This window comes from Gorilla gorilla, chromosome 5, assembly GCF_029281585.2.
Source record: "Gorilla gorilla gorilla isolate KB3781 chromosome 5, NHGRI_mGorGor1-v2.1_pri, whole genome shotgun sequence".
In the NCBI taxonomy this organism is placed as follows: Eukaryota; Metazoa; Chordata; class Mammalia; order Primates; family Hominidae; genus Gorilla; species Gorilla gorilla.
The window spans coordinates 154,277,024-154,294,042 of NC_073229.2; the positions used below are offsets into that span (position 1 = coordinate 154,277,024).

General features: G+C 36.6%; 1 protein-coding gene across 30 annotated transcripts in view; it reads left to right on the forward strand.

Moving 5' to 3' along the window:
- The window catches only part of L3MBTL3 (L3MBTL histone methyl-lysine binding protein 3), a 123,360-nt gene that overhangs the window by 66,035 nt on the left and 40,306 nt on the right, over positions 1-17,019 (forward strand). For all 30 annotated transcript variants that reach the window (XM_055391654.2, XM_055391659.2, XM_031012582.3 and 27 more), the window contains 3 exons: positions 1,588-1,698; positions 8,201-8,315; positions 9,720-9,822. In XM_055391654.2, the coding sequence (XP_055247629.1) occupies positions 1,588-1,698; positions 8,201-8,315; positions 9,720-9,822 (329 nt within the window). The remainder of the gene's footprint in view (positions 1-1,587; positions 1,699-8,200; positions 8,316-9,719; positions 9,823-17,019) is intronic.

The following is a 17,019-nucleotide window of genomic DNA, read 5'->3' on the forward strand; positions in this document are numbered from 1 at the left end:
TAAGTTGAAGATTTAAAAAAGAAAACTGTTTAGAGTTATGCCATATTTGTGAATTTTTATCTCCCACCCTTTAAGTTTAAATTCTTGTCTGATGCGAAGCAGAGCTGCATTACACTTCACTTTAAACGAATAAAATTACATTCGGATCAGCCTACATGTCTACTGTCACAACAGAGAGAAAACAGATTTCTCTAGTTTGGTCTTTTAGGTGTCTTGCATTGACTGCTCTGTGTTATTTATATAACATACTTAATTTTCATGGCAACCCTTTTTTTGTTGTTTGAGTCAGGGTCTTGCTCTGTTGCCCAGGCTGGAGTGCAGTGCCATGATCTCATCTTGTCTCACTGCAATCTCCACCTCCCAGGCTTAAGTGATCCTCCCACCTCAGCTTCCTGAGTAGTTGGGACTATAGGCACATGCCACCATGCTGGGCTAATTTTTGTATTTTTTGTAGAGAAGAGGTTTTGCTCTGTTTCCTGGGCTGGTCTCAAACTCCTGAGCTCAAGCAATCCACCTACCTCGGCCTCCCAAAGTGCTGGATTACAGGCATGAGCCACCGCATCCTGCCCAGCAACACTTTTCTTATACCCATTTTACAGAAGAGGGACCTGAAGCTCAGAAAATTAACTAATTTGCCTAACATCATGCCAAACAATCACCTTATCTTCCACTGTCTGTGAGTTTTTCAGAGGCTTATAAGTTTCTGCTGAGTACTGAGGCGTAGGTAGCTGTCGATTCCCCCAACCCATTCCTGGTTCTATCTTTTATATTTGATTGCTAATTTTCTGTTTTAAAGATATCTTCTGCCTTTTGCCTCCATTACCACTTCTAATTTTGGTGTCTCATCTCAGCCACTTTAATATTCTTCCTCTCTCTATTTAAAAATAAATTTTATGCTTGTTGATTTTTGCCAGTACACCTCCAACTAATAAGAAAATTTTCTTGTCTTCCGTCTGAGTAATCAAATAACTACAGTATTTTGAATTTTACTCTGCTATTTCCCTTGCTCGTGCCTCTGTGTTGGAATTTTTTGACAGACAGGGTGAAGTTCAGAGCTACTGTGGAAAGTTGAGAATTTGAAAGCCTGGTTCTCTTATTTTCTTTCTTTATTTAAAAAATGACAGCAAGTTCTAACCATTTAAAATTTTTTCTGTCTTCTTTTATGACATCATTCTCTAAATAGCTCAGCTATTTCTTTTTTTAATTTTTATTTTTTTGAGACAGTCTCCCTCTGTTGCCCAGGCTGGAGTGCAGTGGCACAATCTCAGCTCACTGTAACCTCCACCTCCTGGGCTAAAGCAATTCTTGTGCCTCAGCCTCCCGAGTAGCTGGGATTATAGCTGCATGCCACCATGCCTGGGTACTGTTTGTATTTTTAATAGAGACAGGGTTCAGCCATGTTGGCCAGGCTGGTCTCAAACTCCTGGCCTCAAGTGATCCACCTGCCTCAGCCTTCCAAAGTGTTGGGATTACAGGTGTGAGCCACCGCGCCCGGCCAGCTTTTTCTTCTTCTTCTTCTTCTTTGTAACATCAAGTTTACCTTCTCTTCCTCTTTATCTCACTCTGTAAAATTTTTTGTTGTGGCAGAAACCTCCTCATGGATTCCAGAAAAAAATGAAGCTTGAGGTTGTAGACAAAAGGAACCCCATGTTTATTAGAGTAGCAACTGTGGCAGACACAGATGATCACCGGGTAAAAGTAAGTGTTCTGTGTGGGGGGTTGGCTTTGTCTTTTGTTATAAGATGTTTTAGATAAAAACTTTGGTAGATACTTAACTTGTGAAGTCCTGTAATTAGTAAAATCATAGGAATAAGCAAAATAATTGGCTGTGCATCTTTGTAAATCAGCATTCTTCCAGGTTTGTCCTTTAATCTGCATAAAACAATTTATCTTTAATTATGAATAACTTAATATTTTGAGTATGTATTTGGAGAAAGAAAGTAGATACAACACATTAAAGTAGTATTATATTCAGAAGAAAAGATACTTCATTCTCTGATAGTATGCCCTTTTTTAAAAAAATTAAAGATTAATGTTTTTGTGGGGTAGATTAGAAGTAGTCTTTTCAGAGGAACATCCTATCTCAATATAGGCCAAGTAAAGATAAATAATTTCATGAATAAAATCAGATTTTAATTAGTTAGAGTAATAAAAGTCAAATGCCTCTTAAAAAGTAAGCAAATGTTTAGGGAGATGGGATCAGCTTGTTATGTCCAGCTATGATAAAGTGAAGTGGAGTTCAGGAATTGAGCCAGAAGAGCTCGTCTCTGTTTCTTACTTCAGCATTAACTTCACCCTCAGACCAAAACAATGCCTGTTCTACTTACTTCATAAAATTGTTTGGAATTTCTATTAGGAATAAGAATAGTTATAACAGCAAGACATTAAATGTACATGATGTTTTACAGGTAACCCTGTTCTCATGTTATTTAACATTTGTGGGAAGTATACATTGTTATCACTTTTATTGATGAGGCAGAGAGGCTCATAAAGATTAAATGAATTATTAATTACTGGCAGTGGCAGAATGACTTCTTAGTTCTAAGCTGTAGGAGTCTTAAGTTTATGCTCTTTTTTAAAAAATTACATTCTCAACTATCTCTAATAAGATAGTGTATAATAAAATAAATTATAAAATAACATGAAAAACTACACAAATGTGGTATTTCTATAGAATAGAAATTTTAACATTTAATTCACTGTTAAGATTATAGAATCATGTAGCATTTTAGAAAATTTTATAAATGCAAGACCTGTGCTAACCATTTTTTCAAGTGCATTTTCTTATTATATTTGGTAGTAATGTAAGTCATAAAGCAATCAGTATTTTAGAACTAGAAGTATTTTTTAAAATAAAATCTAGACAAGTAATCAAATACATTTACAATTAAGCACAATATTACTTTTATAAATCAGATTGCTCAGAATTGAAAAAAAATATTGGTTCGACTGCATGAAAATTTAATTATCACATATGGCTGGTGGGAATGTAAAATGTCTCAGCCTTTCCAAAGAGCAGTTTGGCAATAGGTTAACAAAATCGTAGAATGTTGTTTATCCTTTCATTTAAGAATGTTAAGGGAATAGCCAAAAGGAATATGCAAAAATAAAAACTCCAAGGAAAATATATCAGTGCTGTTTATAGTACTTAACATTGGAAGTACCCACAGTAGCTGATGGGTAAAATGCATTACTCTTTATCTACATGATGTTAAAATTAAATATTTTAGAAGACTGTTTAATACCAACAATTGAAAAATTCAGGTTTACATTATGTTATGATATCTGCTGTTTTTTTTTTTTACAAGAATACATATATAAGCAGTTCTGGAAAGAATCATACCAAAGTAATGACAGTGCTTCTTTCAGGGTGCTGAAACTATAAATGGTTAGGTTTTTTACTTGTTTAGTTTCTGGAATATATGTTACTTTTATAATTAAAAATGTAGATCAACTCTCTTATTTTACATATGAGAAATTTTTGGCCCAGAGAGGTCAAGTATGCTCAAGTGGGTGGTTCAGTTAGTTAACAGGAAAAGTGTAGACTAGAATCCACCTCTTACTTCTAGCTGGATTCTCTAATACAACATCCTGGTCAGTCCATAACACCCCAGAAATACTGGCTGTGAGGGGTACAGTTGACAATTATCTTTTGGTAATTACTGGAATTAATTTCATAGCTGAAGATGAACCATGGAACAAATATCTGAGTATTTATGAGGTCTTTAAAAGGCTTGTATACAGGGGTCAGTGACTAAGTTTCAGAATTCATCAGAAGCTTCTGAGAATATAAAAAGCCTGCAACAGTAGGAGTTTATCTAATAAGTGGGAGATTAGACAGCAGGAAAACTCATCTTTCTTTTTTAAGACGGAAGAAGAGGAGGAAAATATAGACCAAGTTATTAGTGTAGCTTAATATTTTAAGTTTTTCAGGGATAAAATCAACTCAAGTAAAATCATCTTTTAAGATTACATATTTCACACCTTGAGCTATTATAGTAAAACATTTTAAATTGTTCTATATTTGATCAGATGACATTGAAGAAAAATGGCCTAGAATGGTTTTGCTCTCATTTATGTTTTTAGTAATAGAAGATTATTCCTGCCTCATTCCTTCCCACTCCCCAGCCTGGCTCCCCAGAGGCAAAAACTGTCAGCTCTTTTAGCTCTTGCTTAGGACCTTTTTATCTGTAATTTTCTAAAATATTACCTATATTCTACTCTTTCTCAGTTCATCAATTTTAAATATGGTTTATTTTCTTCATGTTGTGGTAATTCAAGATTTAGATCTTGCCCTTCTTCCCTTCCCCTTATCTTTTCAGTAGTTATTTTACATTGTTTTGTTCTCATTCACTGTTGAGCAAAGTAGTCTTTTCCTTGTGACTATTTTTCTGGGAGTCAGTAATTTGTTCATAGTTTAGTTTTTTTGTCTTCCTAGATTTTTACAAGTGCAACAGTGGATCTGACATGCCTTTGAGTCAAAGGCTCAAGTATATTTTTCAGTACTCTATCTTTTTTTATTATTATTATTATACTTTAAGTTCTAGGATATATGTGCACAACGTGCAGGTTTGTCACATATGTATACATGTGCCGTGTTGGTTTGCTGCAGCCATTAACTCGTCATTTACATTAGGTATTTCTCCTAATGCTATCCCTCCCCCTGCCCCCCACCCCATGACAGGCCCCAGTGTGTGATGTTCCCCGCCCTGTGTCCAAGTTTTCTCATTGTTCAGTTCCCACCTATGAGTTAGAACATGTGGTGTTTGATTTTCTGTCTTCGTGATAGTTTGCTGAGAATGGTTTCCAGCTTCATCCATGTCCCTGCAGAAGACATGAACTCATCCTTTTTTATGGCTGCATAGTATTCCATGGTGTATATGTGCCACATTTTCTTAATCCAGTCTATCATTGATGGACATTTGGGTTGGTTCCAGGTCTTTGCTATTGTGAATAGTGCCGCAATAAACATACATGTGCATGTGTCTTTATAGTAGCATAATTTATAATCCTTTGGGTGTATATCCAGTAATGAGATCACTGGGTCAAATGGTATTTCTAGTTCTAGATCCTTGAGGAATCGCCACACTGTCTTCCACAATGGTTGAACTAGTTTACACTCCCACCAACAGTGTAAAGTGTTCCCGTTTCTCCACATCCTCTCCTCTCTATTAAAAGTTGTTTCCTGACTTTTTAATAATCGCCATTCTAGCTGGCATGAGATGGTATCTCATTGTGGTTTTGATTTGCATTTCTCTGATGACCAGTGATGATGAGTGTTTTTCACAGCAAAAAAAAAGCTACCATCAGAGTGAATAGGCAACCTACAGAATGGGAGAAAATGTTTACATCAACACTCTATCTTTATCTTTTTCTTTTTTTCTCGAACTCTTTCTCATACTCAGCAGCCACCTATTCCACTGTGGGTGGAAATACTCTCAGCCTGGTACAAAGCTTTCATCCTGACACTTCTCTTTGCTGACAGACTAGGTTGTATTTCATTTTCCTGGATCACATACTTTGCTTTTCTTGGGGTATTCTCTTACCTTGCTGACACACGTCTTTTCATATTTTCTATGGGGTTTTGATTCTAAGATTAATTTATTTCTAAGCTTAAGAAAGACTCATTGCAAAGAACATTATTTTAAGCACATATATATATATATACTTTTACTAACTGCATTCTATTTCATTATATGAATATACCATAATTTATTAACCAGTCTCCTGATGATGGGCACTGTGGTAACTTCTAGTTGTTTTCTAATACAAACAATGAGTTATTGAGATTATCAAGTCAAAATTAATGTCGTTTAAGTGCTCGACTGTTATTACCAAATAGCTTTCCAGGAATATCTCAGTAGTTAACACTCTTGTCAGTGGTCTATGAGAACACCCATTTATTCTCATTCTTAACCAGCTGTAGGAATTACCAAAATGTGAACATTTTTAACAGGCCAGTAGGAGAAGAATTGTATCTTGTGATTTTAATTTGTAGTTTTTAAATTATAAGTGAAAGCAATTGTCTTTTTTCTTCTTCTTCTTCTTTCTTTTCTTTTTCTTTTTCTTTTTTTGAGACAAGGTCTCACTCTGTCGCCTAGGCTGGAGTGCAGTGATATGGTCTTGGCTCACTGTAGCCTCAACCTCCCAGGCTCAGGTGATCCTCCCACCTCAGCATAACTGAGTAGCTGGGACTACACTTAGCTTTTATTTTTATTTTTTATTTTTGTAGAGATGGGGTTTGCCATGTTGTCCAGGCTGATCTTGAACTCCTGGGATCTAGTGATCCTCCCTCCTTGGCCTCCCAAACTGCTGGGATTACAGGCATGAACCACTGAGCCTGGCCTCAAATTTATTGTCTTTTCGTATATTTACTAAACATTTATATTTATGTTTTGGATAATGAGCTATTTGCATCCATTTTTCATCTTTCTGTAGGGTTTCATCTTTTTGTGCTGATACATCATATTTTTATAAATTGAGGAAGAGAGTTCTTGACACAGGTGTTGCAAATGTATTTTGGGGGGTTTCTTGTAGGTCTTTCATTTTATTTTATAATACTTGCCATTCTGAAGCTTTAAATTTTCATGTAATCAAATTGATCAGTCTTTTACTGCTTTTGAGTTTGGTGTTTTGCTTAGAAAGGCTCATCCACTCTGTGATTACAAATAAGTTCATTCACACATTCTTCTCGAATGTTTATTGTTCAATTTTTAGTGTTTGACTTTTTTATCCCTCTGGCATCTGTTGTCTTGTAAGGAATGAGAGGTTCATAGACTTCTAAAAAGAAATCTAACTGGTAGACTTGTTTTTTTAATACCCTGTGATCAGTTGATATAACTGGCAAAGTTGATTTAAAAATAAAATATCTAAAGCATTTCAGTATATCCCTTCATCCTAAAAGGTAAAAAATATATAATAACCTAAAAGAAACATGGTCGATTCCTAGTGACCATCACTAGAAGACCAACTACCCTTTCACACAATGGCCATAGAGATGGTAGCAGTGACTGCTTTATAATAAGACATATCTTTTCACACTAGCTAAGATATGGAAGGAACCTAAGTACCCACCAGTTGGAGGAATGGATAAAGAGAAGTGGTACATATACACAACGGGATATTATTCAGCCATAAAAAAGAACTAAATACTGTCATTTGCAACATCATGGATGAACCTGGAGGACATTATGTTAAATGAAATAAGCCAGGCACAGAAAGACAAATGTTGCTTGTTCTCACTCATATGTGGGAGCTAAAAAAAATTGAACTCATGAGGACAAGAGGGTACAATAAGGGTTGCCAGAGCCTGAGAAGCATAGCAGGGAGTAGGGCATAAAGTGGAGGTGATTAACAGGCACAAAAATAGAGTTAGATAGAATCAGTAAGATCTAGTATCTGGTAGCACATTAGGGTGACTACAGTTAACAATAATTTATATATTTTTAAATAACTAGTAGAATTGGAATATTCATAAAACAAAGAAATGACGAAAGCTGGAGGTGACGGATGCCCCAGTTACCCTGATTTGATCATTATACATTATATGCCTATATCAAAATGTCACATGTACTTCATAAATGTATACCCATAATAATTAAAAATAAAACAATAATAGAACACCTATTTGAGAAATACTCAAATGAAAAAGGAAAAAATGATATCTAAAAACACACTGGGTGGAGGGATATTTCGTAAATTGAATGTGTGTCTAGCAGGCTTTTTTTTAAATCTTTTTCAACACAATTGCAGAAGGCTTGACATTACTTGAAAGGTCCTCCTTTCCTCTCCTTCGTCTCTACCCTCCCCTCTCATCTTCCCTCCCTCCCTTCCCTGAATTTTTAACTCCTTCTGCATATTTATTGGGTGCTTGATGTTGATCATATGAAGATGTTATAACAGTTCCTGTTCTCATGTTGCTCATGGTGTTGAGAAATACACATAATATGTCTGTAGAACTGTTGGCCAAAAAGTGCTTTTGGCAGGGCCTTTATGTCTGGTTATATAATACATTGAAGGTGGTTCAAAGATGTCTTTTTTTTCACATTATGAGTGAAGTATTTTGAATAATTGAACTGATTTACTGGGTTTTAAATCTACTGTATGTGTTAGAATGAAAATGGTTATGCTGTGGGCAGAACTTTGACTGTAGGAACTTTTATGACTTAATTTGTACTGTTAATGTCCTTGTGTCATCCAGGTTCACTTTGATGGCTGGAACAATTGCTATGATTACTGGATAGATGCAGATTCTCCTGATATTCACCCTGTAGGCTGGTGTTCAAAAACAGGACATCCCCTTCAGCCTCCTTTGAGTAAGAGACACGAATAGCTTGTATAAATGTTTCCATTTCCATATGTAGCATTCTTAAGATTTCATCCTTAGCCCTTTCTTTTTCTCCTCCTCTCTCTACTGATGTTTCTTCTCTATGTAATCCTTTCCTTTTACTACATTTTAATTACCATGGTCACAGAAATATAAATGGAAAAAAAACTTAATGCCTGAAAAAGTAAAGCGTGTATAGACATTCTGTTTTATTTAGAAGTAAATATCACCTCTTAAAATTAGTGTTGAATTTTTGGAAGACAATTTGTGAGACTTTCAAAATCTATTGTTTCAATATTAGTATTCTGGTAGTAATTTTATATGATAGCTTTGCAAAACGTTAACATTGGGAGAAACTGGGCAAAGTGTGAAGGAGATCTCCTTCTGTATTATTATTTACAACTGCTTGTGAATCTATAATTATCTTAATAAAAATCTCAGTTAAATTCAAATTTTAGAAAAGGTACGTGGAGAACTTAACATACCACGGCCTTAATTTTGGAGTAAAATGTATACATTATACAAAACAAATGTAGGAAATACAATAAATTATTATCAAGTTTTTAAAAAATTTAGTGTACTTCTGTATCCAGTGACTTCACTTCTGGATGCTACATACAAACTGCATAAGGGCACATGTACATGGCATTCAGCGTAGCTCATTTAGAATAACAAAGCTTGGGGAAAAATATTGGTTAAATAAATTTTGGTGCACTATGCTGTAGAAACTATGCAGTAGTCACAAAGAATATTAGTATTGCAACAGAAAAAGTTGTAAGACCAGAAGTTAAAAACCAAAGAAGGATATTGGGCCTTTATGTGGCAAAATAAAACATCTGTGTTGTGCCTTTTATATGGCAAAATCAAACAAAACCGAATGTGTCTGAATGCTTAGAACAATTTCCAGGAGAGCCCACACTAACATCAGTGGTCAGAATGAGGGAGGGTCTGCAATGTAGGAGGAAGAGCATGGAGGGATCTGGAACTGTCATTCTGGATTCTTCTGTAGTACTTGAAGTGTTCACAGTATGTGAGTATTCATGCTTTAATTATGTTATTTACTTAATAAAAGTTGTTTGACTCTTCTTGTTAATTTGTATTTAGATATCTCTGGACTTTATGACGTTTTGAAAGATTGTTACGTCAAAGTTTACCATTTCATTGTTGAAGAAAGATAACTAGTGTGAATAGTCATAAGGAAAAACCTTTAAACGTAATGTCTTTTAAAATATTTTTCATTTTTATAGGATCTACTTTTTCTGTTTATGTATGTTGGTTCAAAAATTGGATTTTTAGGGAGTCTTTTTCTTCCTTATTCTGATCCAGACATTTGACTCTTAACAGATTTTTGCTTAATATTTTGCCCCTTCTTTCTTTTTTTGCTCTTTCATAGGCCCCTTAGAATTAATGGAAGCTTCAGAACACGGTGGGTGCTCAACCCCGGGATGTAAAGGGATTGGCCATTTCAAGAGAGCGAGACATCTGGGCCCTCACAGGTATGTGGTAGCTGTCACTCACATGGTCAGATATAGGTGTTCCATATACATGTATATATAATGAATTTCATATATACTAAATTGATGTGAACTAATTTCAAATTCAGATCCATAAGAAATGTGGTTACCATGGTGATCATGTAAAAATGAAGGGAATATCTATAGTAAAATCTTCCTGGGAGAAAATGCATTCACAGTTTAAAATGGATTTACTCTAGCTTTTTGGCTTTTCTTGGCAACCTGACTAGATTTACAAATAGTTTCTGCAGTAGTTATTTTGCATTGATCATTAATAATGAGAAGAGGGGAGACTCCGTTGATATCATTTGGTAGAATATTATCTGATTGGGTGTCTTGATAATTTGAATAATGAGAGATGAGATGATTGTAGATTAATAGCAAAGATCACAAAAGGCACAATATAAATAGTCAAACATGAGAGTGCATTGGTCCAAAATGCATTTTAAAATATTTTTCTCTTACCCCTAAGTAACTTTAAAAAAACCCCAAATTTATGCATTTGAGTGTGATGTATTTGGTGATTTAGGGATCTTTGTAGAGAGTTAAAAATACTACTAAAGTACAGCTACTTGGGAGGCTAAGGTGGGAGGATCACTTGAGGCCAGGAGTTCGAGATCAGCCTGGACAACATAGCAAGATCCTGTCTTTTTAAAAAAAATTACTGAAGTACTAAGAAATTCCTGTGATTCAATTGGCATTTTTAAGGAATAAATGTATCACCTATTTAGGTATGTTTTAAAATAATAATTTGTCGGTATAATGTTCTAACTACATAGTAACTGGATTGCCCACTAAGCAAAATGATTCCTTGTTTATCTAGTTTGTACAGGTTGTGAATCTAGGTCTTTAAAAATTTTGAAGATTACTGTACCTGTTCCTCCAAACATTAATAGGAATTGCAAAATTGTTGTAATTATTTTCATGTGGATATAGTTTTCTCTTTTCTTCATCTCTGCAACCTCAAATCTTCCTTTTTCGAACAACTCTCCTTAATGTTCTGTGAGGTTCAGTATGTTCCAGAGTGAGAAGTCTGAGCATAGACAGGATGATGATGATTCCGTTTGCAAATCCTTTTTGTTGCTTGTCTGACTGCAAACCAAAAGTTATATGATACATCTTGAAAGTTATTAAATATTGCCTAGTGAAGGCAGCTGGATTTTCAGCCATTATGTAAATCTAGATGCCAGAAATAATTCATGAACATACTAAATTTCCATTATTGTTTTAGTTGTTTTGTGTTGCTATAATAGAATACCACAGACTGGGTAATTTGTAAAGAAAAGAAATTTATTTCTCACTTTCTGGAGGCTGGAAAGTCTGAGATCCAGGGGCCAGCATATGGCGAGGGCTTTCTTGCTGCGGAAGGTAGAGGGCAAGAGAGCATGTGTGAGAGAGCCAGAGAGGGCCAAACCTGCTTTTATAACAACCGCTCCCATGATAACAAACCCACTTCTGCGATAATGTCATTAATCTATCCAGGAGGGCAGAGCCTGATCACCTCTGTATTGTCACAGTGGCAATCAGATTTCAACATGAGTTTTGGAGGGGGTATTCAAACTGCAGCAATATGTTTAGAAACTCATTCAGTAAATATTTTCGAGCAGCATTTTTTCAACAAGAACTAATGTTTATTGAACATTTATTTACTCTGTGCAGGATATTGCTCTAATTGCTTTACATATCTTGGATACCCTTTGTAACAGCCCTATGATATAAGAACTGTTTTTTCCCCCACGTTTTGGTGAGGCCACGGGGGGTACTGGGGAGGTTAGTAACTGGCCTTACTTCCCAACTGGGGAGAAGGGAACTCTGTGCTCTGGACCACTCCCCTCTAATGGCCTCTCAAGCCACTACTCCATAAATTAGTCACAGACCCGACCTTCAAAGAATTCACAGGCTGATGGAGCTATAAAAGCTGGACATAATTTAATTAAAACATAAGATACAAAATAATATCAGAACTTTGGCACACATCCCTTTCTGCTGTACAAAGTGTTCATTGGAGCAAAGAGAATTTGTTCAAGTTGTGAAGAAAAAGAACAAAGAAAATTTTAAAATGAGTAAATACTAACAATATGTGGTTGAGGTGCAATTGGAGATGAAACAAAACTTTTTTTGGTCTTCTGGAAGGAAGACACACTTTATGGCAGTGTCCATGGTCTCCTTAGGACTGCTTTACGTTTGAGTGGAGAGGTTTGCCTTTCACAGCAAGGCCCGTGGTGACAGTTGTGTCCCCTCCCTGATGGCCCAGCCATTCATCAGGACTGCCTTACCCCAAGTGTGCAGGTGGACCTCCGAGGGTTCCTCAGCTGGGCCACACCCATTTCACCAAGTTTCAGTGGTTATATTTAGAGCATTTCTTCATAGATGCAGTGTTGTGCTTGTTAAGAGGATTAGTGGAAGACTTTATAGAGGAATGTGGTAAGGAACCCTTTCCAGTGTAATTAGAATCATAATAGAGAATTACTCATTTTCCTGGAAGGAGAGGCAGAAGTACACCTGATGGCTTAAAGGACAAGCATTGATAAAGAACCCGTATTCATTTTCTTATCATATATAGAGAGCATAACTAGCAGATTTTGTGCCTTGGGCAGAGTTGTTGGTTGACTCGAGCCCCTGGACCAAGGGATGCAATTCACAGAACTCCTGGAGGTCCCAGTTTCTGCCCAAGTGCTAACATCCCTTCTCCTCAGTCTTTGAACTGGGTTTTCTTAGACTGCCTGACTATGCTGTCCTATTTACAGCACTTAAAGCTCTTTTTCTGGCAGGATATTAATCCTTACTAGGCACAGCCTGTTTTCCATTTCATTAGTAGACTTGTGGAGGAGCTTACTGTGTCGTGGATATTCTTTGAAAGGTTTATTTCACTGGCTCTTATTTTTGTTCTTACTAAGAATGCTGTGTTTAGGAAAACATAATGAGAAAATTCTCTTTGGGTTAATTACTGAGAAACTGCATGTATCAAAACATGCACTCTTTGCATAGATAACAAAGAAAGTTGCTATTTTAGCAAAAATAATCAATTTAATGAACACATAAGCAAGAGACTTTGTTTTGACTAGCGTTTGTTGTTACCTTCTCTGAAGATTACAGTGTTTGAATTTGATCTAAGAAGTGTTAAAACAAAACGTGTCTAAACAATGAAGCTTGATAATTTAACGTTTTTTAAAATGGTGAAATATAAATGATCAGTGAAAGAGTTGGAGATGGGTATGGTTTTCTCATCTGTAGGGGTATTCAGGAGCCAGATTGCTTAATTCCAGCTCTCTAGCAAGGGAACATTAATATTGGTTGTGTCACAGTGTTTCCCTTTGTCACTTCATTTATTTGGCCTACCGAGAGAGGGTAAGGAATGGGAAGAGATTAAAGGAAATAAAGTTATATAAAAGTAGACATTTGGCCAGGCGCAGTGGCTCATGTCTGTGATTCCAGCACTTTGGGAGGCCAAGGCAGGCAAATCATCTTAGATCGGGAGTTCGAGACCAGCCTGACCAACGTGGAGAAACCCCATCTCTACCAAAAATACAAAATTAGCCGGATGTGGTGGTGCATGCCTGCAATCCCAGCTACTCCGGAGGCTGAGGCAGGAGAATCACTTGAACCCAGGAGGCAGAGGTTGCAGTGAGCCAAGATCGCGCCACTGCACTTCAGCCTGGGCAACAAGAGCGAAACTCCATCTCAAAAAAAAAAAGTAAACATTCTGCACATGAAGTGCCTTCAGAACTGAATCTTTTCTTTGTAAGATTTGGTCTTGGAGAAATTAAGCAAGAAAAGAGAAAGGAATGTTTTCAGCAACACCTAAAGGATATTAATGAAGTCCATGGAATGTTTTAAACATTAGTAACTCTTGGTATGCCCCTGCAAGCTGTAAACATCATATTAATTCACCATGCATCTATCCGTGAACAAACCTTTGTTAAGTGCCTTCTTTGTGTCACCTGCTGGGTTAGGTGAGGGAATGTATAGAGGAAAGGGTCCCTCCTTCTAAAGAGGCCAGTCTGGTGTAAACAGATTCTCATAGAGGCAGGAGTGGAGTGGCGCTCAGAGAGAAGCATCAGCTTTTTATGAGGGAAGCAGAGCATTCATAATGAGGTATGTTATGGAGTTCTTATTGCTGTTTACTTTTTGCTGATGTTCTTTTTACACAATAGGGGTTAAATGTCACTCTTCTTTTTAAATAATAATAATCGGTGGGATTTATTGATGACTTCCTATGTTCCAGGCACTGCTTCAAGGACTTAATGTGTGACCTCATTTGGTCCTCACAGGAGCTCTGTGAATGTTAGGCACTTTTCTAGTTCTTGTTTTGTAGATGAGGAGACAGAGAATTGAAATGCTTAAGGAAGCGCCTGAGATTGTACATTGGCGGAATCAGAATTCAACCCAGGCTTGTAAGGCACTGAAGTCCCTGCTCTTAACTACTGGGCATTCATGCAATGCACAGTGGCCTGATAGAGCCTGCCTCGTGTGTCTTTCTTTTTTTTTTTTTTTTAACTGTTTTTTGTCAGGACAGAGTGTGAAAATGATTGTGCGAGCACTTAGAAAACTGGAGATGTTGCCTAATTGTTAAAAATATACAATTATTGTATATTGTATATTTTATTGTATAAAAATATACAATAAAAATTACAATTAAAAGGGTTTTTAAGGTGGCATTGGAGAACAGTGAATAAGGCAGTCCTTCTACCACACCTAATGAGCTGGACCAGCCTTCCCTAGAAAAAAACATTCTTAGAGGAGCCAGTGGGGCAAGTATTTGCATATTTAGCTGATATGTGAAATAATATGCTAATAGTGTAGGATGTACCTCAGTAAAGTACTTACAGTAGAGAACAGTATCATCCTATGGGACTCTGTTCTTCTGCTTGCTGAGGAGTTGCATAATAGTAAAGAGTTGTACATATACATGTGCACGTGTCTAACCATGACAGAACATACACACGTTATGTGGTAAGCCACACCTTATTAAAGTTTTGTCACTAGAAACTTAGTACGTGAGAAATTAGAAGTCTATAAGCCTAGTGAGAACCAACTTTTTCCATAGATGTTTAATTAGCACTGGTGAGTTTTTTAAAGTTCATATGCAGTTTTAGAAGTTAACAATTTTGTATCTGTACATAACAGAACAAATATGGAACAGAAAAAGCAACATTTCTAACATGATGCAGATCACATATGTCACTTGTGTTCCTTGAAGTGACACAGGAGTCGTTCCAACTCCTCAAAAACATAATTGCTTGTGAATTTTACCCTAATTTTTATTCCAAGGGCTGGTTAATGGGAATAGATGAAATAGTGAAATACTTGACCCACGTTCTGTAGGTTGGCTTTTGTTTTTAAAGCCATCAGATAAGATTATTTTACAAAGCTCTGTGACCTTGAGCCAATACTTAACTTCTTTGTGCCGGTGTCCTCATTTATAAAATAAATTGGTGACAATAGTATCTGCTTAATAAGAATAGTGCGATAAGTAAAGGAGTTAATTTTGGAACAGTGCCTGACACTTCCTAAGCACGCAATCCATGTTAGTTCTATGAGTACAGGCAGCAGGCAGTGGCATCTTGCTAGAAGATGGTACTCTCAGATCAAGTTCATTGTCATGGGTTAGGCAATAAGGAAATTCTTCAATGTGCAAGGGTACTATTCACCCATATAATATGGTGGTTAAGAGATAGCCACAGTTCCTAATGTAATTCCATCAGGAACTGATTGAATGACACTGAACAACATCCCTTTCTAAGCCCCAAAGGAACTACTTCTTAGGATTGTGAGAATTAAATAGGTAACGTAAACATTTGGCCTGGGTAATGCACTTAATCCGAGGTCAGTTTTGTTACTATCATCCTCATTTTACAGATGAAACAGAATCTCGGAGCCTGTGCTTGCTCATTATTGAGTGGAGGATGAAGCAGCAGAGCAGGGTCAGAACCAGGCTCCCTGATGTCCCCCTCCATGCATGTCCAGTCACCTGAGCTCCTTTTGCATTTTGTGGCGTTCCATTTTGTCATCACCTCCCACTTCAGGAGCCAGCTGGCTTTCCTCTTTACCCCAGAGTAGGTGTGAAAATGGGAGGTTTGTTGACCCTTTTGACTCTTCTCAGGGTTCAGAGAAAGGGGGTTAACATAAAATCAATAGCTGATAGGCTACCCTTGGTAGATCATTAGTAAATCACTGCTTTGAGGGCTTTGAATGTTTTTCCCTGCTTTAGGTTGAGATTTTATAATGGAAATTACTCTCTGGTCCTAGCAATCTATTTTCAAAAAAAAAAAAAGATATTTAAATGGTAAGTCTCATAATGGCTGCAGTCTTACCCCTCTCTTGAGCTATCCAAGTTTACATATGGTGATTTAGAGAGATATTCTTTCATTTATTCAACAAATAGGTGAAGATGCTGCCCTCCTAGGGCTTAGAATATAAATTGTCTACACTGTAACTGTAATTAGTGCTAAATTGGGGACCCAGCCCATCTAAGAATCCTGCGAGTCTTCCCATTGTCGAAGGTGGATGAGGTAAAGAAGAGAACCTGTCACTTCCTTCATATACAGTAAAATTTCAATTTTAATATATATACAGTTATTTAATAATTGTAAGGCCAAGCGTATAACAATGAATGAAATGCTGGTCATGATATTCGAGGAATAGCTGCATACAGTTTATTTAAAGAAACTAAAAAAGTCTTTAAATTGTTATTTTTTACTGCCACGAAGCTTAAGTAGATAAATTTGCAACAAAAACACACAATATAAGGAACAAATAATAGAGTGGAGTCAAAGATGGTGAAGACCTGAGGTTGGGTTAATAAATTTATTTTGTCATAAACAGAGTCAGGAACAGTAGGAGGAGCTAGTTGTGTTTATCTTTTGGGAGAGTGAATTTTTAATCATTTTTGGGTGGAGGGGCGTGATTTGTTAAAGATGATAAAGTTGTTTTTAAACATATTTATTGTGAGGTGACGCTGAGACATCTGAGTAGAAGTGTTCAGTGAACATTTGTATTTTCCTTGAAGTCAAGGTGATGTTAGGTCTGACACCTCCTACTAGGGAGCCACACGGGACTGAGGCTTCCCTTTCTCAGGCCTTTGGCAGTTTCATTGTGGGCAGGAATCCCACACCCACCAATCAGATACTGCCATCCGGGCTTTCCATCTTGAGGAATGAGGTGAAGGCAGGTCAGACC